Raw genomic sequence first — 25661 nt, 5'->3', positions numbered from 1 at the left:
CTGATGGGTTCTCAGGGGGCGAAGCCCCCGGATTCTAGAGATGTTGTAGGGTACAAATGAAGTCTACTGAGTAGACATTATTTCATTTTCTCGACGAAATTATGATTTACGCTAACTCTGACAATTTCAATTTCAATTGGTTGTACGTAACAGCTTCCGGCCGGGTCTTAATCATCGTGTCTTACAGGAATTAAAACAAAAATATTTGTGAATATTCAACAATTTTATTTTGTTTTTCTACTCGTATGAACAAAACATCACACATCATCTTTGCCATTTCTACACATTTCTATACATACATGCATTCCATTAATTATCACAGGATAAGCGTATTCTTTTAGTACCTTAAAATATACATCTAATCGTAAGCGTACCTTAGTAGGCTATTTTGATTGGTAAATTAATTATTTAATGAACAAATACGAATCAAAGCTGGTTCACAACCATTTTTGCTCACCATAATTGAAATATAATTACCATCATGTTTAAAACACGATTGAAATTAAGGATTGGCACAAATATTTCTGTCACACCTACATATAAAATGAATTACATATGAATCATTAAATCGGTAGGTTGGTCCTGCATGGACGATGCCGATTCAATTTTCGGCAAATTAAGGTCAGAACCCCCCTCCATATCCTCTATAACCAGACTGGGGACCACTATTTTACGTCCATTATGGGTTATGGTAGAGCCTACCGAATGTACAGACATTTTCTTAGGTTCGTACGCCCAACAGTCGTCTGCAAACATGTCCGAGTTGAGCTCGAGCTGTTGCATGATGTCCACCTGTTCCATTCTGCTGTCTGTCTGGTTGAGTTTGTAATCAGACGACAACGAGGGTTCGTTTGGGGTGGTTGTGGACAAATGGCGGGTCGTCTGCTTGAATGCAGACGTCACTGTGGAAGAAATTTTCCTGAAGGCAGACCGAATATGAGTGTTCTTGTAGGCATAAAGCCATGGATTCATCACGCTATTGAATGCTGCAAGGTACAGAAGATAATTTAAAACTTCATCACAAACCTGAATATCCGTAAGAGCGATCAGAAGAAGGGTGAACTGAAATGGGAACCAGAAAACGATGAAAACCAGTATTAGAACAGCCAGCGTCTTTGCGTATTTACAGTCTCGGTTCACATATCTCATATGGATTGCGTTTGCTATGGACTGTTCTTGGTCATAAATAGCTCTACTTTGATGTTTAGCAATTGTAAATATTTTATAGTAACAGAAAAATATGAGCACACACGCCGGGAAAAACAACATACTTGCGAAGAGCAAATGACCACGAGGATGGATATGTCCAAACCCGCAATTCTTTCGCGGGTTCCCAACGGAATGGTCTTTTGTAAATGACATTGGAATAGATACAATCAAAGCTGAATAGATCCAAGCAGACACTATAAGACTATAAGTCTTCCTCTTTGTCATGATCTGAACATATTCTAGAGAATTCGTCAAAGCAATGTAGCGATCAAATGCCACTGCTGCTAAAGAGAGGATCGACGCACCACAAGACAAGATCAGCAAACGATTTGGGATCGAGCAAACGAGTTCGTGGTATAAATTCGCCGGCAAAAGTAAAGAGGTGGTAAAAATTGGAATCATCAGGGCCACCAAAATGTCTGCAGAAGCCAGAGATGCAATGAAGAAGTTGGTAGGCGTCTGAAGTCGTTTGAATTTCCGTATAACTCCGATAACCAGAGTGCTAAAAGAAAGGACGGAAGGCGTCAGTAGTGCTGTGATAACGATGTATCCGTAATCCGACACACTGAAATTGTGGTCACTATGCTTTGGTAGATTTTCCAAAGAGGAAGAGACGTTCTCCATCATTTCTTATCATATGACAAATAATCTAAAAACATTAAAATATTATTTATATTTGACCTGTCAATTAGCACCTTCACTTGGTGACGTCTTTGTTTATACGCCATTTATGGAAGCTATCGTTTCTAAGGCTTATATGAAGTTTTGCATGTCATCGACCTAAAATGTTGCAAGTTTTTATGGCGTTCTTCATATACCAAAACATTTATTTAACTCAATGGCACGCCTTCCATTGACTTAATTATTACTTGCTTGCAAATATTCGTTCTCCCTACGTTTTCTTCTGTTCCCCTACCCTTCATTACAGTGATCGAGATTCTCAAGTTTTTTAAGGAAAAAAAAAACTTCAAAAGTAAAAATCTCTGAGAAAAAATAATCTTTTTTATAGAGAAGTAAGAAGAAAAATAAAAATAGAGATGTCAATGTTCTTTGTTTCATAGGCCAAAATCAATATTTAGTATACTAGCAGTCTATTAATAAACATTTTATTCTTAATACAGGTAGTAAACAATCATTATTTTGTAATTTTAAAACAATCATATCTATGTAAAACCATCGAGAACAAGCGTCTTTTCGCCGTTACGCAAATCCTAATTTCTCCAAAACGATTGCTTCCATTAAAAGATTTTCCGAAATCTGTAAGCTGGTATGTGAATTGTTGTATATTGGACGAAAATATACGAAAAAAAAAATTGTCACAAAAAACACAAGTGTATAACATGTTGGATTTTATCTCACACTAACAATTTTATTTAATCGTTGAAAAAATTGTTATCTAAAATTCTGCTTTAGCCTTTAAGGCTAATGAATTTCCAAAAGAAATACTGAATTTAGATAAAATGCAAATAATTTCAGCATGTCTTTCGAGGCAAAATTTGATACAAACGACCTTTCAACTTGACAATTTTATAAAAATAATAATAGTAATTTATTCAAAGGGGAGTTATCTCTCTTATCAGGGGGGACAATGAACCTTAAAAAAGAGATGAAGGCCTCCAATAAAGTCCCCCTCTCCCACATGCACCATTTATGAGAAGTCTTTCGTCCTAATTTTTAGTCCCCCCTCCTTTCCCCTTTGAACGATGATTCTATGTGCCTGGTGGTCACTGAATTTTTTCTTAATTTTTTTTTACAAGAGAGTAGTTGAATAATATACGTCTGCTATTCTTAAATTTCCTGTATGAAAATTTAGCTCACCTGATAAGCACTGAGAAGATTTTTTAAAGGATGAATGTATTTTCACTAATCACTACTATTGCATGCAATTTTTTTTTATGATTTAATTTTCTCAGAGCCCCCCTCCCAATTTTTCATTGGTGTATAGAGTGTCCTTAAATAATAATTTTAAGAGTGAACATGCCTAGCTAAGGAGCAGATATCATTTTCAGTTTTTGCAAAATACATAGACAAATATAAATTATTAATAAAATATTCACAGACAGTGTAATCACAGACACATTACAGGAAATGATTTATTTAGCAGGATAATTCAGAGGACAAAATCTTATAGGCTGCACAAAAATGAAACTTAACAACTTGTCAAGCATATTGTCTGCTTAACATATGGGTAGAATGGTAGAAATGCATTCTACTCCTTCCATTTTATTTCTTTACATGTAAAGAAAAGGAAAACTTGAAACTCTCATTGTTTTTCACTGTTTATAATTCTAAAATACACCAGTAGCAAGAAGAGGAGGAAGAGTTTGCCAAATTATGATATGGACATGTGCCAGAAAATTACGCAAACAAGCAAAAATAAAGCTTCAGGGTTTTCCAAATGTTTGTGGGCACACAATTTTTATCATTTTATTTCAGCTGGTCCAGCTGAATGGCTGCATGATTTTGCCTTTGGGAACATTTTCCAAGACTTTTTTCCTTTCTTTTTGTTTTTTCAAAATTTTCTCTAATTGTTTAAATAAACACTAGAAGTGAAAGTTATGGGTCTTTTGGATCAGACCTTAAAAACTGAGGTCCCATGTCATGGTAGGCATTGGCACAATGAAGAACCCTCACTGCTCAATCGCTCTGAGTGCCCAGTATAGGTTTAAATTCAAGAAGCTCTTCACTGGTATATGGTGACATTTCTATATGAGTGATAAATTCTTGAATTGGATGTAAAACAACATACAATCAATCAATTCAGTTAGGCCATGGTAAATTACATATTTGTTTCACATCCCATATATCTTTGAAAAACCCTCTAGTTTGATAAAAAAAACAAAACGAAAAAAACCCACACATATTTAATAATTATCAAAATATTGACTTATTATTATGAATGATAAAGAAAGCTGTTACAAGCTATATTATTTACTTTTAAAGTGTGTTTTAATCATGTCAAAAACTGCAATTCCACACAATAACATAAATAAATTATGAAAAAAATGTGCTTGAATTTTAAGTTTTGCTTTCTAACTTGAGAATTTTTTATTTGTTTCTTTTTCTTTCAGACGAGGAATAAAAAAGGCTTAGAAATTGAATGGCTTCCAATATTTCTGAAAAACAATTTTTTTTTTTTAATTTGATGAATTTGTGTTTTTCTTTTCCTGGATTTACTGCAAACTCAACTGCATGGGGATGTATAACAAAGAATTAATTTACTGTGGCAATTGGCCACACATAAATTTTATTAAGTCTTGACTTTAAAAAAAAATATATGATCATTTAAATCATCCAAAAACTTTAAACATTTTTCCTTAATTATCAACATTTTATCTTGGGCCTTGCACTGCACTGCTACCTTTTTAAAATGCAGATTTTCATATAAAATTTTAATTCAACCAATCCAATCCAATCCAAACTATTCTGACTTTGATTTTTATAAGAAATATTTTGGTATACAAAATAATCTAAGACCATTATATATATGTGTGTGTGTGTGTGCTCTAACGGCTGTTCCATCAATTATACATACAGTGACATACACATCTATAATACAATATTTAACATATTTAATTTACTTTGAATTTTTTTTTAAAAAGATATAAATATAAACAATAAAATGTCTTTCTTTCTTTGTTAGTACGGGAATTAACGTCGCAGCTATTGCAGAAAAAATACACATAACCTGCTTACGCCAGTTATGTAATTTTTCTGCAACAGCTGTGACATTAATTCCCATACTAAAAACCAAAGAAAGCATTTTATTGTTTAAATGAACTAGACTGGACTCGAAAAAAACTCTGAGATATCTGAGGATTAGAGATATCAAGGGTAAAAAACTTAGTATGGTACAAAATTTGTGGTTAGGATATTCAAATTACTTAGACATATCCATGGTTTTCCAGATATCAATGTTCAAGATACCAAAATTCAACTGTATTTGAAAAGCAATAAATTGTTAGAATATTTCATATACAAGTACCATACCCTCACCTTAGCTATTCATGGATGCAGGTGTACCATTGAGTGCTATCAAAGTGTCCTTGATCTTTGGTATAAACTCGCAGTACAAGTTTACGCTCTCGGTCCATTTGTTTTTCTCGGATCTGGTGAATGTTCTCAGATTTTCAACAAACTGTAACAAAAGCTTTAAAAACCTGAAAGCAGAACATGATGCAAAATTATTTAAATACCCAAACAAAATAGGAATGTCCTAATGGGAGTAATGCCCCCTGCATTTCATCTTTAAATTTATATTTGCAATAAGAAAAATATTAAATAAGCATTGAAACTGACTGGTATTCAACTGATTTAAACTCCTCTATATTTGACTTCAAGATCCTTATGTGAATTTTGAACATACAGTGTGAAATAGCGTAAAGAAAAAGACACATTTTGATGTGTCGACTTGAAATACTCTGAAATTTTGAGATGTAGTTAAAACTTGTAATCTTAAGAGGCTTAGAAAAATGGGCTAAAAAAAGATATTCATGGATTTGAGATATTGAGAATAAAATACATAAAGAATAAGTGGTTGGAACTTCCAACTCACTTTAACATAACATTGATGTTTGAGATTTTAAGGGTTCAAAGTAATAGAGCTTGTGTGAAGTTGATTTACCTGATGACCTTTGATCCTGGATGAGTGCTAAGAGTATACAGCTTCCAAGTACAGATCAGTACGACCATGTGGGCACAGTGGTGAAAAAATGGGCAGCTGTAACATCAAAATATTGTAAAAGTACAGCATTGTGGGCACAGAGGCACACTAGTGTTTAAATGGGTGGTTGTAGCATCATTAAAACACATAAGTACAACAGTGTAGGCACACGGGCACTAGTGAAAAAATGGGTGGTTGTAACATCAAAATAACATATAAATACAACAGTATGGGCACAGAGGCCAGCTGGTGAATAAATGGGTGGCTGTAGCATCATTAAAACACATAAGTACAACAGTGTAGGCACAGAGGCACACTAGTGAAAAAATGGGCAGCTAGAACATCAAAATAACATATAAATACAACAGTGTAGGCACAGAGGCACACTAGTGAAACAAGAGGCCCAAGGGCCTTAACGGTCACCTGAGTATAATACAACAATTCAGAGGATCCACAGAGTATAAAGTGAACTGAAAGGTGAAGCTTTGTTGCCCAAAAGAGAGTCTAGAAAAATAGGGTGATCAGGATCAACAAAATAATTAATCTAGTATTCATTGACAGTTTATAAATAAGGTTCTAATCTGTTCCCTATTTATCACTATCATCATACAGTATATTAAAGAACTATCAGTGCTTCTGTGCTATTTTAATTCCTTGTTGAAATCTCTTACATTGGCCTCTCTTGGTCTTTGATGAACATTTAATAAGACAAGTTATTTTTGTTCCATTTTTATTTATCTATTACTTACAAGTCTACCTGATCATTAAAACTACGAAAATACTTTTTGTGTTATACAATAAAAATTCTTGCATAATTCTCTTATTCTTAGCCTTTCAAGTACATCGTTTACAGTGATTAATTATCAAAAGTAAACGGCAAAGGGGAATAACTCCTCTCAGTAGCATACAAATTAATAGAGCCCTGGCCAGGACCAGAACACTTAACCAAATGGTCCAGATGTTCAAAAATCTGGTAAAAATACCATTCCTTATTAACATTTTTAATCTTTTTGCCTCTGATATGCCCAGGTGCAGAGAAGATTTTTAAAGAAATAATGCATTTTTACTACAGATTCACTATCAATAGAGCCCCCCCCCCCCCCCCCTCCCCACCGAGAAACACTAGAGTCTCTCACCCTGGGACCAGAAGTTTGCTCATCATAAGTAATCACTTTGTTTATCTGCTTAACACTTAGGAGCAGACAGAATTATTTAATAGAATTAATGCATTTTCAATATATTATCAAGAGCCCCACCCTTACACCAGCACAACTGACCCGGGGTCATGCAATTCACTACTCTGGAAGAAGCACTCTTGCTCATCATAACTATATACTTAGCTTCTTTGCTTTTTAACCAGAAGCAGAAAAGAATATTTTCAACAAAATTTTGCTTTTTCACTATATAATCAATAGAGCCCCCCCCCCCCCCCCCACCGTTTAACAAGAACCCTTGACCCTGGGGCCATGAAATTCAGAATTTTGGAAGAGGCATCCTTGCATATCATAACAATGTACTTAGTTTGTTTAATTAGTACCCTGGGGCAGAGAAGAAGATTTTCAAAGAAAAAATTCACCTTCACTATAGGATCTATACAGTCCCACCCTAGAACCAGAACCCCTGACCCTGAGGCCATAAATTTCACAATTTTGGAATTAGGCATCATGTCTTATCATAACATGTACTTACTTGTTTGTTTCAAAAATACCCAGGAGCAGAGAAGAAGATTTTTAAAGCATTAATGCATTTTCACTATATAATAAATAGAGTCTGGCCCTAACATCAGAACCCCTGATCCAGGGGTCATGAAATTCACTACCCTTGCTTATCATAACTATGTATTTAATTTGTTTAAATAATACCCAGGAGTAGAGAAGATTTTCAAAGAAATAATGCGCTTTCACTATATGATCTATAAAGCCCCCTAGCAACAGAACCCCTGACCCTGGGGCCATGAATTTCACAATTTTGGTAGAGTCACCCTTGCTTATCATAACTATGTATTCAATTTGTTTCAATAATACCCAGGAGTAGAGAAGAAGATTTTCAAAGAAATAATGCACTTTCACTATATGATCTATAGAGCCCCCCCCCCCCCCAGCAACAGAACCCCTGACCCTGGGGCCATGAATTTCACAATTTTGGTAGAGTCACTCTTGTTTATCATAACTATGTATTTAATTTGTTTCAATAATACCCAGGAGTAGAGAAGAAGATTTTCAAAGAAATAATGCACTTTCACTATATGATCTATATAGCCCCGCCCTAGCACTAGAACCCCTGACCCTGGGGCCATGAATTTCACAATTTTGGTAGAGGGCTCAATGCTTATTACAATCATGCCAACAGTTTGACTGCTTGATGTCCAGGAGTAAAGAAGAAGATTTTTAAAGATTGCATTCATTTTGGTGGTTTTAGCCCCACCCCTCAGGCCCCAGGGGGGCAGGGACCATGATATTCACAAATTTTGTTCCCCTTCACACATAGATGCCATATGCTAAAATGGCTGAAATTGGTTCAGCGGTTTCAGAGAAGAAGCTGAAAATATTCAAATGTTAACACACGACGGACGACACACGATGACGGAAGAAAACAGATAGCAATAGGTCACCTGAGTGACTCAGGTGACCTAAAAATAGGCAGCTAGAACATCAAAATAACACATAAGTACAACAGTGTAGGCACAGAGGCACACTAGTGAAAAAAATGTGCAGATGGAACATCAAAATAACATATAAGTACAACATTAAGGGCATGGTTGTGAAGATACAGGCAGTGGTATCTAGAAAATTACAGATCAGTAAAATATTGGCAGCTTTAGCAAAATAGAGAGTGCACAGTTATAAAAATATCAGTAAAACAGTGTGCGTACAGTAGTGAAGATATGGGCCAAACTTACATGCAAATAACATAAAGCCATTATCACTTAATTATGAAAAATTCACATGAACCAAAACTGACGTCAATGATTTTCTTCAAATGAGCTACATACTTGTTCAAAATAATATTTTCAAACTTGGTTTGACAATAAATTTCCTTTTTTACATATATCTAATTATTCCTGCATGTATAAGTAAGAGGCCTTTAATGTCCAATCTGGAAACTTACCTTCTTATTAGACACACAACATTCTGACTCTGTCTGGATCAATCTTAGCTCTATCCACTTTATAGAACATACAAGGTCTTACCTTAATTTGTCTAGATCTGAGTTCTTTACTTTCTTAAAAGACATACAAAATTCTGCCTTTTTCTATATCTGAGTTCTTATAAGATGTACAAGGCTCTGCCTCTGTCCAGAATGGGATTTTTACCTCCTTATCAGACATACGAGGTTCTGTTTTTGTTTAGATCCGAGTTCTTACCTCTTTATTAGACAAACAAGTTTCTGATTCTATCTAAATCTTAAGACATACAACATTCTGACTTTGTTTGGATCTGAGTTCTAACCTCTTTACTAGACATACAAGGTTCTGTCTCTGTCTGAGTTCTTACCTACTTACCAGACATACAATGTTCTGTCTAACTGGATCTGAGTTCCTTACCAGACATACAAGGTTCTGTCTAACTGGATCTGAGTTCCTCATCAGACATACCATATCTGACTCTGCCTGGATCTGCACTTCTTATCAGACATACAAGGTTCTGTCTCTGTCTGAGTTCTTACCTACTTACCAGACATACAAGGTTCTGTCTAACTGGATCTGAGTTCCTTACCAGACATACAAGGTTCTGTCTAACTGGATCTGAGTTCCTTACCAGACATACAAGGTTCTGTCTAACTGGATCTGAGTTCCTCATCAGACATACCATATCTGACTCTGCCTGGATCTGCACTTCTTATCAGACATACAAGGTTCTGACTCTGTCTAGATCTGAGTTCCATATCAGACATACAAGGTTCTGACTCTGTCTAAATCTGAGTTCCATATCAGACATACAAGGTTCTGACTCTGTCTAGATCTGAGTTCCTTATCAGACATACAAGGTTCTGACTATGTCTAGATCTGAGTTCCATATCAGACATACAAGGTTCTGACTCTGTCTAGATCTGAGTTCTTACCTCCTTATCAATAATACAAGGTTCCGTCTTTGTCTGGATCTGAGATTTTTCCTCTCTAGTTGTTCCTGTTTGGTGCTGAGGGTACCAACCACCTGTTGTAGGACTGTGTGTAACTCCATCAGAATTCGAGACAGCAGACCTACGATTTCAGCCTCCCCACAATCCCCTCCGTCTCTGTCAGTTTTCTTTTGTTTGGCCTGAAACCTGTAGAGTGTAGAGAGTTTCTCCTTCATCAGGGCCAGGACTAGGGATCTACCATCACTAAACACCTGAAAGAGACTATTCATCATGTGGTGAGTTAACTTATAGAGAGCGATTATAATTTTAACAGAAACTTAATTTTGTATAACTACAAATCAACATTAAATTGAACAATAGTTATTACCTGAATGAGTCACAAATATTTGTTCTGAACAAAGTAATTACATAAAGAAACCTTTTGTTCTGGTTCAAACAGAGTCAATAGTATAATAAAGTTAGCTTCTTGTTGCTGGTGAACATATTTGGAAATGTAAAATGTTTACAGATGACAACAGTCAATTTTTGTCAGTAAAACTGAACAGAGACTCTGGTTCAGGTGAGCCAAAGATTGTTTTCTACACAAAAGGATGAATTAATATAATCATCCTTTTCTTGCAAAAAACATGCAAATTTAAAAGTAGGAACAGAAAAAATGGCCCAGATGTGAATACAATTAGCAGAATAAAAATTATACTGTTTTTCAGAGGTCTGTGTTGCCTCTGCTCACAACTTATGTTGTTTAAATGAACTTTTGTGCAATGTTCATCATCTTTGAATTTCATTCTTGTGCTTTTATTATACATTCTGTAATATGTTCCTTAATGTTGCATTTATTTTAGCATTGAATTCTTATTTTTGGATGTCATTGGTCCTATAACAGTACCATGCTGACAAACTGAATATTGCATGTTAGAGCGGTATGATAATTTGTTAGCACAGACAGGTGCTCTTATAGGACCGACGACATCCAAAAAAATGATTTCAATGCTTATATTTACATTCTCTAATTTTCTCTCTTATTAATTGTTAATTTTGTATATCTTTATCTTAAATAAATGTCCGCGGAAATTAATATTCGTGAGTTTAAGTAGGTCGTGAAACTCGCGAATATTTCTCATACTGGAATAAAATTTGGTTTACAGTATTGCGAGGGAAAAAATGACATTTTAATTTTAAAAGTACAATTGTTAAATTTTTACAATAAATTAATAGGATAATTTTTTAAAATTAAATTGAGCCAAAACAGTTTACAATTTGGTGTTCCTAGAGTATTGAAAATGCATATGGCTGTGAATAACCTACCGCACAGTGACAAAGATTCATGTGTATTATAGGGTATTAAATGTTCTAGATTTCCAATGGATTTCATGAAGAAAATTACACCTGAAAGTAATTAATAAAAACCTTTTATTTATTTCTTCCACCGTGTGATGACAACACCAGTCCTGGCAGACTGACAAAACAATGAATCTTGTGACACCCTGTACTTCAGCGTACGCTCCACTATCCTCTTGATACACCTCCAATGGCTGACGACGGTCTCTGTGAAAGATTAATTTCTTTCTCACTTTTTTTTTCATATGCATTAATAAGCAGTCTCTCTAACTCTTCCAATTTTTTCTTTGAAATCACACCAAAAAAAATCTTTTCAGAGAAACTGTCTTGCCTTAGAGTCATATCTTCATCATACTTCATGAAAGCAGGAAAGGTAGCAGCTATATTCACCACTTGTTCAATCTATAATTGTACCGAAACAAAAAGAAAACTTTATTCATATATTCTACATGGCCGTAAGAACTATAGAAAAAATATCTATTATATGCTTGTGCCCCCTCAATAATAATGTCTGATGACCTTTTTCTTTTGCTTGTCAAGGGATTTTGGTGGTTAATAATGCCCCCCTCCCCCCAACTGAATATGTATGGTTGTGCCCCCTCAAAGTGACATTGCTTCCAGGCCTGTTCTGTATCTATATTTAATAAACCATCTGAAAGTATATTGAAAAAAGTAGATTCATCAAAAACAGAGGTTTAAAGATATTTTTCTTTAATTATTTTCATATACCTTTTGTTTGATGATTGATAATGGGTGGTAAACAGAGCAATATTGTAACTCAAAATCAGCCAATTCTTGTAGAAACCCATTCTGCAAAAAAAATTTAAAAATTTCAAAGCACTAAAAATATAGCACTAGTACACTGTATTACAAATCTATCAATACCTTAGACTTTCAATAGGCGGTGACTTGTTTATATTTACTGGGCACGTCACACTGTGCAGTCAAACAGTGACAAAGACTGTATATTTCACACCAGAACAAGCATTATCAAGGGGAAATTGAGGGTTAATTTCACCGAGTTGGTGCAAACATTGTTTACTAAAATCAAAGCTTATGTAATCTTGTTGTTTGTCAGCAACACCTGAAAATCCAAGCCATTCACTGGTAGAAATTTTCTGATTATAATAATTAGGATGGTAACTAGAAACTCATTACTAGTAATGAGAAGGTCTTCCGTTATACAACTTCCTGTTTGCATCAATATGTCTTTTCCAACGTCGGTATTAGCCTAAAACTTAATATGTAGAAACAAAATAAGTTAAAAATTTCTTTTTTGCTTCGTTTCCTGTCACGACCGGAAATAATGACGACACACGAGTTTTGCACGATGCAAATGAACTGATGACTGACTATAAGTCCTGAAAGTTTTAGACTTCAGTCTATTACTGTTGTCGAACAATTGTGAGAACAAATTCTAATTTTGAGAACAGGAAAACACACGACCGGAAGTGAACTGAATAAAAATCTCTGAATTTTCTCTTGACTTTTAAAATATCTACAACATATGTAAAAAACATTTCAAATACTTATATATAAGGGATATTTCTGAGAAAGTTAAACAACGAAATAACGTAGTTTATCTCTTAAAACCGGAAGTTTAAAGTTTTTGTTTCCGGTGGAATCTAACATATTTCAAAACAGCAAAAGAGAAGCAATAAAGTGATGCAAGTTTAAATTTTAAAAAGAAAAGTTGAAATTTTTGATTTCTTTGATCAGTTCCTGTGACAACCGGAAGTGACGGCTTACGTGTTTAACCCTATGTGTTTTGCCTACTCACGAAGGTTTATTACTCCTATAAGTTTGGTGCCTTACTTTCATGCCGTTTCCGAGATCTCGCTGAAATAACTTTTCATTTTGAGGACAAGAAAACACGCGACCGGAAGTGAATTTTACAAAGATATTTTCAGTCAATATAGACATCTGCAGTCTCAATAACATACATAAAATTCATTTAAAGAACTCTATCTATAAGCGATATGTTGGGGAAAATTCAAAAATCCTTTTATGTAGTTTTTCTCTTATAACCGGAAGTTGTCGTTTTTTGTTTCCGGTGGGACCAACACATATCGTAACTGTGAAAAAGATACAATTACATGATGCAAGTCTTATTCCAAAAGAGAAAAGTTGAAATTGTTGATTTCTTTGATCACTTCCTGTGACGACCGGAAGTAACGACTGACACTCTGTACCCAATGGTTTTGTCAACTCCTCATGGTCTAATACTCCTTTAAGTTTGGTATCTAAATCTCTTACCGTTTCTGAGATATCACTCGGACAAGTTCTCATTTTGCGGACATTCAAACGCGCGACCGGAAGTGAATTTTACAAAGATATTTGACGTTACTCTAGACATTTGCAGTCTTGATAACATATTCAAAAATCAGTTCAAATACTTTATCTATAAAAAATATTTATGGGAAAGTAAAATACTAAAATTATGAAGTTTTTGGCTTATAGCCGGAAGTTGACGTTTTTGTTTCCGGTGGGACCAACATATTTCGAATCTACAAATAAGATGCAACAATGTGATGAAAGAAAAAAATCAAAAAAGAAAAGTTGAAAATTTCGATTTCTATTATCACTTCCTGTGACGACGGGAAGTGACGGCTGACGCTCTTAACCCAAATGGTTTTGCTTACTCCTCAAGATCTATTAACCATATAAGTTTGGTGTCTTACTCTCTTACTGTTTCTGAGATATGACTGGGACAAAATATTTTTGAAAAAAACGGAAATCGGACATATCTGACGACCGGAAGTGAATTTTGAAAAAATGAAAAAAACGCCTGGGCGTATTTTTATTTTCTATCATCCCTGAAAATTTCAAGAAAATCCGTCCAGACATCTCTGAGAAATCGCCCCGAAAAGAAAAGGGGAAAAAAAAAATAATAATAAAGAAGAAACAGTAGAATCACTATAAGGTCTTCCGTCTGAAACGGAAGACCTTAATAATAATAGCCTTCATTAGCACTAGAGCTGTCCTAATATACCTAAATGCTTTAACTTGTGTCTACATACATATATTAGATACATACAGATGGATGGACAGACAGACAAATGGACACAATGATTCTAGTATAGACTACAACTTCATTGTGTGGAGTAAAACATGACACATGGCTAGTTTAGATTATGGTCCTTATAAATTAAAAATTTATTAATATTAGACATTAGTTAATAAACAACTTAAGATTGATGAAAACAATAAAAGTAATAACTCATCCCATATAAATCAATAGACCAAATAAATTTTGCATTGTTTCTAGAAGTTCAAGATTTAAGGCATCTCTAGTATATTTATTTACTTATCCTTCACCAAAACCTTAACACTGCTACCAGAAATCATGATTTTAAAAATTTTGGTAACCTGGCTCATTGCTCATTATAATCATAGAGACACAGTCTGGGAGTAAAGCAGAGGGTTTTCAAAAATACTGACAGTTTTTGCCCAAACCTTCATAAGGACAAAAAAAAAATATTCTCAATTTTTTATCTCCCTTTACCCAAATATGCTATTAACCAAATTTTTAAAGCTCTGATTGATCTTTCAGAGAAGAAGATAAAAATTGTTCAAAAATTCAATAAGAGATGATGCACATATGATATGGCAACAGATGAAATTGGATTAGAATAGGGCATCCTTTTATTAAATTAATACATGAAATAATTGCAACACATACCATAAACAATCAAACCTAGTTATTGACAACTCAACGAGACCAAGTTTATACTTTGAGATATCCCAGGATTCAAGACTAAACAATATGATAAATATCAGAAAAAGTGGTTGGGACTGTCAAATCACTTCAACATATCCCTGGTATTCAACATATGGGTGTTCAAGATAATGAAGTTCAACTGTATCAAGTCTGAAGGAAGACAAAAAGAATCCTGTTTCTTGTTTAATTTTGATGTTTATGTGTGTAGCATTTTGAATTATTCCAACAGATTACCTAAATATACGTGAGAAATTCATTATCACGTAATTTTGCAATAAACACCACTCCCGAAATAAAATTACTCACTTTTATTTCTGTGGTGCTAAAATCCATGTAAAATGTCTTGATCAACCGTTCACTCGTGAATTATTGTTCTTCGTGATTTGACATTAAAGAGTCATTTCGTGATAAAAAGTATTCACAAAAATATGGAATCTGCAGTTTTTTTTCTTTTACAACTGCAAAATATACTGCAAATTAACCATTTATGAAAATATGGAATTCTTAAAAATCATGCCAAAGATTAAAAGTATAAACCAACACATTTGGTAATTTTATTTATATCAAAAGATCTTGCTACAAGTAATTAACACATATTTAATGTCAATAAATGCCCTATCCATTCAAATTAAAATAAATAAAGTCCATCTATGGTACAGAATATCTTATAAATAAAGCAGGTTTACTTAAAGGTCAATGTGGAATCAGGATGTACTAAGGATGCATTGAAACTCTGGTATTTTTATTAAGGAGAAGTCAACAGTAATTAACACACTAAAATATCATAATCAGTATCCTCACATGTGGTTTGTACACGCTAATTTAACCTCCATGCAAATTTAACACGCTAATTTAATCTCCATGCAAATTCAAAGACATTTGGGAGACTTTCTTATCTGAAGTGCACAGTGACAAATGACGCATGTACTTTTTTAAGGTGCTGAATTGTTCAGGTCTAAAAAAATGTTGTTGCACTGTTACAGGTAATATGCTTCAACAAGAGGCCAAAGGGCCTTAACGGTCACCTGAGTAAAATACAACAATTTAGAGGATCCATCGTGTATAAAATAAACTGAAAGGTGAAGCTTTGTTGCCCAAAAGCAAGAAAAATAGGATGATCAGGATCAACAAAATAATTAGTCTAGTATTCATTAACAGTTCATAAATTCTAACCTGTTCCCCATTTATCACTAATCAACATACAACAAATATGCCCTTCCTTATTAAAACTTTTAGTCTGTTTGCCTCTGATATGCCCAAGTGCAGAGAAGATTTTTAAAGAAATAATGCATTTTTACCACAGATTCAACACAGCCCTATACCCTAACACCAGAACACTTGACCCACGGTCATGAAATTTACAGATTTGAAAAAGATACCCTCATCATCATAACTATGCACTTAGTTGAAGATTTTCAAAGAAATAACACACTTTCACTATATTATCAATAGAGCCACCCCTCCCTACCAAGACCAATAGAGCCTCCCCCTCCCCCCCCCCCCATCCCACTTTCACCAGAATCCCTGACCCTGGGGCCATGAATTTTACAATTTTGGAAGAGCCATACTTGCGTATCATAACAATGTACTTTGTTTGTTTAAAAAATACCCAAGGGCAGAGAAGATTTTCAAAGAAATATAATTCACCTTCTCTATACGATCTATATAGCCCCGCCCTAGCACCAGAACCCCTCACCTTGGGGCATGAATTTCACAATTTTGGAGGAGGCATCCTTACTTATCATAACAATGTACTTAGTTTGTTTTGATAATAACCAGGAGCAAAGAAGATTTTTAAAGACTTAATGCATTTTCACTATACAATAGAGTCCCATCCTAACACTAGAACCCCTGATCCAGGGGCAATGAAATTCACAATTTTGGAAGAGGCTCCTATCAAGTATGAGCTTTGAATGATTCTCTATTACAAAATTATAACCCAGATAAGAATGCACAGAGAGACAGACAAGGTCATTTGCAGGGGTATAATAAAACTGAAAGATGACAGTACGTTGCCCATAACAAAGAGAAATAGGATGATCAGGGATCAACAAATAATTAGTCTAGTACTAATTAACAAATCTTAAAGTAGTTCTATTTACTTGCCTGTACATGCCCCAATTTGTCACTATCACCATTCTGACTTAGCAAAGCAATATTGTGCACTATTAGAAAACCAATCTCATTCACTTTCACACTGGCCTCTTTTGCCCTTTTTTTTTTAATTTATTATTCATAATTTTATTCACAAAAAAGTGAATGGGATTGGGCAGCAGGCATAGCCTATTTTAGCCCTTTCCCTACATCAAGGTCAAGGTGAATACATACTTAAAGTATAATATTAATAAAACTCTTGTACTTTGAAGAACATTTAATGTTCAAAGACAAGGTTGATTGATTGTATGTTGTTTTAAGTTCCATTCGAGAATTTTTCACTCATATAGAGACGTCACCATATACCAGTGAAGGGCTTCAAATTTTGACCTTTACTTGGCACTCAGGGCCATTGAGCAGTGAGGGATCTTTATCGTGCCAACCCCTGCCATGACACGGGGCCTCAGCTTTTAAGTTCTCATCCGAAGGACCTGCAACTTTCACTTCAAAGTGCCAAACACATGGCGAAGGAACAGTTGCTACCCATTTTTTAACGACTTAGCACAGTCGCAGCCTAGATTCCAACTCACGACCTCCCGATCACGGAGCAAGCGCTCTACCGACTGAGCTACCATGAATGGTAATCAAAGCTAAGGTATTGGGTATTGTGTCTCTATTTATCTATTATTTACAACTCTATCTGACCATGAAAAACAATGAAAGTCTTTTTGCATTAAACATTAAAATTTTTAAAATAATTCTCTTATTCAATTGAGTTTCAATTACATTATTTACAGTGACTAATTATCATAGGTGAATAGCAAAATGGAATAACTTCTCTCAGTAGACTACAAATTAATAGAGCCCTGCCCAAACACCAGAGGCCCTAAACCCAAGATCCAAGAAATTAACAATTTTGGAAGAAGCACCCTTGTCATCATAACTATGCACTAAGTATGTTTGCTTAATACATCTGTACCCAGGAGCAGAGAAGAAGATTTTCAAAGAAATCCAGGGGCTATAAATTTCATAATTTTGGGAGAAGCATCCTTGCTCATCATAACTATGCAATTAGTTTGTCTGCTTAATACCTAAGAACAGAGAAGGAGATATTTAGATAATTTATGCATTTTCAATACCTGAGTTATAGAGCTCTGTCCTAATTCCAGAACCTCTGACACAGGGGCCATGAAATTCACATTTTTGGAAGAGGCATTCTTGCTCTTCATATCTAGGCACTTTTGTTTGCCTAATACCCACAAGCAGAGAAGAAAAAATACACTTTCACTACATAATCAATAGACCCCCCCCCACCCACACACACATACACACCAGAACCCCTGACTCTGGGGCCACAAATTTCACAATTCTGGAGGAGGCACCATTGCTCATCATAACTACACATGTAGTTTGTTTGCTTAATATGCAGGATCAGAGAAGAAGACTTTCAAAAAATGTAACACATTTTCACCAGGGGGCAGGGACAAGAAATTCCCAATTTTTATACCACTTCACCCAATGATGCTTTATGCCAAAATTGATTGAAATTGGTTTAGCGGTTCAAGAGAAGAAGCTGAAAAATGTTTAAAAGTTTATGACTGAAGCACATCACATGAGGGATGGTGGCGGACAGAAACAGAAGCAATAGGTCACCTGAGTGACTCAGGTGACCTATAAATGACAAGATTTAATTTATACTATGTTTTGCATATTTCAATTCATTTTTAGGATTTGAAATAAATCTTAAAAATATATATATCAAGAAATCAAAATCTCTAAAGATCTTGTCACATAGTTTACTATGATGTCCTATTATGAAATATAAATTAAAGGCTATTTGCAACATTGAACAAAACAAATTTTACTGCAGCCCCTAAACTTTTCAATATCAGGTCAGTTAAACAAATTTCATCCTTTCAGTTAGATATGGAGGGAATATACATGTATACGTTCACTAAAACTGTTAAGCAAGCAAGAAAAAAAAAAAGAAAAAGAAAAAAAACATGCATCCATGTTAATCATCACGTCTCTTCAAGTTGAAATTCAAATGAGCAATTCACGCTATTTCCAGAGTGCACTTTACATGTGTGTATGTTTCATCACGTGTGTAGAAATCTTATTATTTTTATTTTCCCTCAGATTGAAATGTTGTGCATTCATTGGCTTTAACTCAACATGTGACTACTGGCTATATTTTTATGTCTGGCAGGTGAGAATTAATATCTGGCAATATGGCCGATGTGTTGCTTTTACATTTTGAGATTAGAAATCATTTATTACGGAAACCACCTTCCATCTGTTTTCTTTTTGAAATTAGAGTAGCAGCCCTTTTAAGAAATGACGTCAGTTTTATTATGACTGCATCATGTCAAGATGCAATCTAACAAGACAGGAAAAACATTTTCAATTGAAATCTAACTACTTAACAGAAACAAATTATTCAAAGTAATTAAAGGTGCCTCAAAGATCTATCAAGATTGTTTGACGGTAAAAGGTATGATAGATAACTTTGAAGACTTTGACTGTTCTGCCTCGCTGTCTATGAGATTGATCAACTCGATATATTTCTGTAGACTGTAAGTTACAAACCTAATTATTAAGTAATATAGTCCAGTCAATCTAGCTCTAAAACACCCTAACCCTAAACAAATTGCAACAGAAATTATTCCAGTAGTATTTTATTATTTATAATGTGCCTATTGATATATCAAAACTCTAGAAAAATATATTTGTCCAAACATCATTTTTTTTTTCAGTTTTCAAAAAACCCAATTTTTGTTCAAGAATGCTGATAAATCACTGTTTAAAAAGACATTCTATATACACATAAAAATAGTTTTGCCATCTATATGATCTTGATTTTTCTTGACAGGTCATGCAGAAATGCCTCTGCAAACTGAAACTGGTAATTATTTCATTAATTGCTATGGATTCCTGTTCCCATGGCAACGGATATAATTGAAAAATAAAACTATTCCAATTCCTCAGTATGGCTTTGTGCAGGGACAAGGAATATGTAGCCACAGTAGGAATGACAAGTTTTATTAGTTAAGATAATTTTTAAAAATTATATATAAGGGACAATTAGGCATACACATCCCAGGAATTTTTATTGGAAGGGGGGGGGGGGGGGGGGGGGGGGCTTCATATCAAATATCACAGACGTCAAGTCTCGGAATTTTTCTGACAAGCAAATATAAATAAATAAACAAATAAGTAAAAAGAAATAAAAATAAATAAATAAAATTAATTACCTCAAACTTAAAAACCTTTTTTCAGGGGAGAAAGGGGGGGATCTTTTTTCATAATGCACATGACTTCTTTCCTTTTAAATAAGTGTCCTGGGGAATGGGTTCATAATGCACATGACTTCTTGCTATTTTAATAAGTGTCCTAAGGAAATGGGTTCATTGACATGTCTTTGTTACTTTTACATAGAACCTTTTAACTCTTGAAAATCTCAGGGTCAGAATCTTAAAAGTCAGATTTTTTCCCCACTGCTTTTATTTGAAAGGTTAAAGAAAGAAAAGAAAAATCGTAAAAATCCACTAAAGGTGCCAAAGAATACCTAAAAAATAAATGAATGATAATCTTGAAACTGGAAATGGTTCTTTGCCTAAATGTCAACCTCAATAGTATTCATATTGCTTTTTGTTGTAATCAATATAATGTTCATTGCTAGTTTTATATCTCCTTTGGATTTATTTTGTAATTTGTGCGTGTGTGTGTGTTTTTTGGGGGGTGGGGGGTATTACATCATTAATTAAGCTCTCGGCACTTTGAAGTAAACGTTGCAGGTCTTTAGGATGAGACCTTAAAAACCAAGGCCCCTTATCACGGTACATGTAGGCGTTGGCATGATAAAGAACCCTCACTGCTCAATGGCCCTAAGCGCCGAGTAAAGGTCTAAATTTCAAGCCTTTTGCCAATATATGTGACATTTCTATAAAAGTGAAAAGTTCTCGAACGGGGCGTAAAATAACATACAGTCAACCAATCTTCACTAGCGCTGTTTACAGAGGCTTAGAGTCATTTTTATGACAATTAAACTACCTATCTGATCATTTTCTATGCTCTTTCAGTGATAGATTTCACTTATCCTGATATTAAGTAAATAGTATGTTTAAAAACTGTTCTTATATATGCAGGTGTATTTCAATCTGATTAAAATCAGATCTTTGTTACATTCCGAAATTCTGATGTCACTTTGTACAGCGACATCAGAATTTCAAAGCGCACCAAAGATCTGATTTTAATCAGATTGCATAATAGGCATCATTATTAGTGAATATGCACACACAAATAACACACACAAAATAAGGCCATCTTTTAAATAATTTTTGTTTGCCCTCTCCTGATTTGGGTAAAATTATTATTATCCTTTTTTCTAGACAATTTCAACATATTTGTTGACGAGATAAGATGAATAAAAAGAAAAAAAAATTATGATGTCCTGGAATATAACAAAAAGTTTTGAGTCGGGCCATTTTTAGTCAGTCGGTCGGGAGAGGGCAACCAAACAGGTTTTTAAAGATGGCTTAATCTATATATTTTTTTTTTTAGCAAAGTAGATCTCACTAATATAATCAACATTCTAAAGAAAAAAATCTTTAAACAAGGTTATACACCAAAAGTATTACTTTTAGGTAATAAAATATTTTTATGTTGCAATAATACCACTAACGACTTTGCATAGATTATTTCCCCTAATATTTCCAACATCTAATTAAAGACACGTAAACACTAATTTATATATGTGCATGAGCTATTTTTAATTAGAAGTTTGAATTTTTACAGAATTACATAATTAATATATTTTTTTTTTTTGATTCATAGACCCATATTTTGATAGAAAGGTTCCTACATGCTTAAAAATTGTGATACAGATAATAGACTATGATTTCAACAATATGTCGTTAAGTTTAGAATATATAGAATTCTCAGATCTTAAATCTTCAGTGCACTGGTGAAATTTAAACCTAAACATGTATAAAAAATGAATTATAAATTTTATTATGCTTGTTTAAGAAGAAAAGCGGTTTGTTTACGGTGGTTAAAATTGTCTCCCTTGGTGCATATGGTAGCACAATTCTGCAAAACATATTTTATCAGACCAGTAAATATTTATTCCGGAAAAACACATCTTTCACCTTTATATATTTTTCTAGAGTTTTTATATGTTGATTTTAATACAATTTACTAATTATTGATAAAGAAAAAAATTCTGTTGCAATTTGTTTAAGGTTTATGACACTTTGACTGGACTAATACTGTAGATTCCTAATTTTACGCAAGTACAGTTGAACTTCGGTATCTCGAACACGGATATCTTGAATACCATGGATATGTCGAAAAGCTTGGGAAGTCCTTGCCACGTGTTTCTTAAGTATTTTACCCTCAATATCTCAAACCCTTGGATATCTCGAAGTTTTTTCTAGGTCCAATCGAGTTCAAGATAATGAGGTTTGACTGTACTTAATATCTCGAAATGACTCTTAGACGTCAAATCGTGAGAATATTAAATCGCGAGTGACAAGTTGATCAATAGATTTTACATGGATTTCAGCACCTTAAAAATAAATGCGAGTAATTTTATTTTCGCGAGTAGTGCTTCTCACGAAATTACACGGTAATTAATTCCTTGTATATATATTTAGGAATCGACAGTAAACAACAGAGCCCTACCTTAACAGCGGGACCCCTGACCTACCGGGGCAATGATATGCACAATTTATATTTAGTTTATATGCTCCAAAACGTTTAACCTATTCAGTCATCCAGAAAATGTAGGTCAGAGCTATAAGATCCCAAGCAAGTCTGGTAGTGTGCATCCCTAGGTGCATCATCAATGCAAGTTTGGTCCAGAAAGGGGGAATAGCATAAGCTCATCTCGACTTCATCAAGGTGAGCAAAATAAACATTAACAACTTGCCCAATCCTGAAAAATCAATTTCACATGGGGATGGGGGAAGAGTAGAAAAAGACACTTCCCTTGTTCAATTTTTTTCAGTTACCGACCATGACTCAATCTCCTTACCACTACAAGAGGGACTTCGTGTTTCCTGAGGGTGTCAAATGTCATTTTCTATTTTTTTTTGTTACTTTTACATATAATGTTTTCCCATGTATTCCAGTGTAAAACTTTGATGTCCTATTGTAGATGCCATAATATGAACAAACTAGAATCTAGGCTGTGAGGAAGCTTTAAGGCAGTGACTTCTTTACTGATTTTATAGAATTCTGATTCTGACATATACATGTAAGTCCTATGGAAACATGAATAGTGGGTTAATTGTTTTGAAGTTCTAAGCTAGGGTGATACACGTTGAGCCACAGATTCAAGACCTAGAAAGCTTACTATTTTTAAAAGAAAATAGATATTCCATGTGCTTTTAAATGTCACAGAATGTGCAAAAACTAAAATGAGGATTAAAATTACCATAATTACATTTTATATTTAAACTTGATTTTTTTTTATTGCCTTGGTGCATTCACACAGGTCAAATTTCCTATTTAATTTCAGTATCAGATATACCAGTATTGCTTTTTTAAACCTAAAATATCTCTTTTTGAGATTAATAAAAAGATAAACAAAAATTGTTTATATATTTATAGCTTCAACAGAGAGGTACACTTCTTTATAAATGGAGCTTGAACCTATAGGGCTGGTATTGGTTTTAGTCTTCACAAAAAACTTGCCGATAATACCTTTCTGGTCAATGATTTTAGGCTACATCTGTACCTATTTGTTTTGCATAAATCATTTTATTTCAGTATGTAGAGATAGGAGGAACTTTTTCATAGGCATAAACTATGAAGCATGATATTGTCAACACATTTTGAGTTTGTTGTCTTGAAATATGTTATTTGATATTTTTCTTTACTTTTCATTGTACATAATGGTAATGTCTACAGTCATAATGCTTTTTTATTTTACAACACATTTCGGTGGATATAAAAACATTGCCATAAATGTACGCTTATATAAATAATATAATTGAAATCCAAGGGAGTGCAGTTATTAATGTGTAACGATGCTGTTTAAAAAATTGAAAACTGAATTTTGGACACTGACTAAAAAAGTATATGTATGTAATTGTAATATCATATTTAAGCTCAAATAATACAATCAATACATATACTTTCCAGCGCAATAACCCAGACGAGTACAAGTACAGTCAGAATAAAAGCAATGTAATAAACTGAATTGATTAAATTGTAAGGAATTTACATTGTATTTACAATATAGAATTCACCACAACTCATTGCTGATGAAATACCTGTATTGAGAAACACAGAGTGAATAATTCTTGTTCTCGGAGAAAGTGTGCTATACTATGGTATTGTTCCGCTGTGTTTTAGGTACCATGGAATTTACGATTTGCTTTCTCTTTAGTGTCTTTTATATGCATAAAAGATAGATACATAAGCCCCTACTAAAAAAAAATAGTCTTTGAAAAGGCGAGAATTTAAAACTATAAAAGTGTGGCACCAGGTGGATTCAAACCATGACTCTAAAAAAATATTAGCTATGCTAAAGTCAGCTGTTATACCAATTGAGCTATTCTGGCTATGAAAATAGATGGTATAAATATGAACCAGGTTGTCAAAAACAGGTTTCCTTATTTTTTGTAGGTGTTTTGTGAATTTAGACTCTAGGGCAGGGGTGCCCCTAAAAAAATCCTATCTTAAATAATTCCTTAGATCACAACTTATCAAAAATATAATTTTATTTAGGGGCAGGCCTGCCTTTAGATAGCACGTTCTATCATTAAAATGATATTGTCCTACGGACCCGGTTATGGTGAGGGCTTGTCCCGAGACACAGTTAGATTATTCTAACTAGCCTGCCTTGAAGGACTTCTAGACCAAAATTCATGGAGAAATCTGTGCTTTCATGGAGAAAATGCTGTTTTAACCAACTTTGGAGATTAATTTGAAGTTTGCAAATAATAAATCTTACTAGGTTCAAAAAGCAAATTTGAAAAATTTAGACCAATAAATGGGAGAAAATAACTAATGAACATTGATTTTTGGACATTGTTCTCTCCTATAGGACAATTCTTTTGAAATTCAGAATACTGGTACATCCTTTCTAACAGAGCTAGAACAAAGTCTATACAGTATTATAATTTCAGAATTGAACTTTTTCGTGGTGCCTTTTTTAACTGGGCATCAAAGAAAACATGACTCAAGGATTAGTCATTAATTCTAGAATGTCTACTCTACATTACTATACAACCATAACTCAGAGGGGTCATTGAGCAAATAAATTATTTTGACATCTTACATACCTTTCCTATGTCTGTAATTTTGGAGCATTTCAAAATCAAAATCACCATGGCAACCAGAACAACTTCAGCTAAGGATTCTGGGAAGTCCTGCAGGAGATCAGCCTCTCCATGGCTAACCTTGTCTCTGACCCTGGGGCCCTCAGGGTAAACTAAAAGGTCAAACAAGAGGTCCTGAAAAATCAAACGCAACAATAGATATACACAAAAGAGCAAGTCTGAAAAAAATCCACAAAATTCTTGTTACTGTCTGAATTTTACAGGG

General features: G+C 34.1%; 1 protein-coding gene and 1 long non-coding RNA gene across 2 annotated transcripts; both read right to left on the bottom strand.

Annotated features, from left to right (window-relative positions):
- Positions 1 to 237: 237 nt before the first annotated feature.
- On the bottom strand, positions 238 to 11476 carry LOC133173964 (alpha-2A adrenergic receptor-like). Its single transcript, XM_061309026.1, has 5 exons — positions 11360 to 11476; positions 9935 to 10213; positions 5834 to 5929; positions 5206 to 5369; positions 238 to 1858 (listed from the first exon to the last, which is right to left on the bottom strand). Exon 5 carries the CDS (start codon positions 1834 to 1836, stop codon positions 550 to 552), a length of 1287 nt encoding a protein of 428 aa, XP_061165010.1. The 5' UTR covers positions 1837 to 1858; positions 5206 to 5369; positions 5834 to 5929; positions 9935 to 10213; positions 11360 to 11476; the 3' UTR covers positions 238 to 549.
- Positions 11477 to 11620: 144 nt separating this feature from the next.
- LOC133173975 (uncharacterized) lies at positions 11621 to 25565 on the bottom strand. The gene is made up of 3 exons (XR_009719080.1): positions 25400 to 25565; positions 12020 to 12100; positions 11621 to 11692 (listed from the first exon to the last, which is right to left on the bottom strand). It is a non-coding gene; the product is annotated as an uncharacterized LOC133173975 (long non-coding RNA).
- Between the last annotated feature and the right edge of the window lie 96 nt (positions 25566 to 25661).

The sequence above is a fragment of the Saccostrea echinata genome, unplaced genomic scaffold (genome assembly GCF_033153115.1).
Source record: "Saccostrea echinata isolate AGI-Se365-2 ecotype Australia unplaced genomic scaffold, CSIRO_AGI_Sech_v1 ptg000002l, whole genome shotgun sequence".
Classification (NCBI taxonomy): Eukaryota; Metazoa; Mollusca; class Bivalvia; order Ostreida; family Ostreidae; genus Saccostrea; species Saccostrea echinata.
The sequence above is the reverse complement of the archived record's forward strand: the minus strand, read 5'-3'. Positions and strand labels throughout refer to the sequence as shown.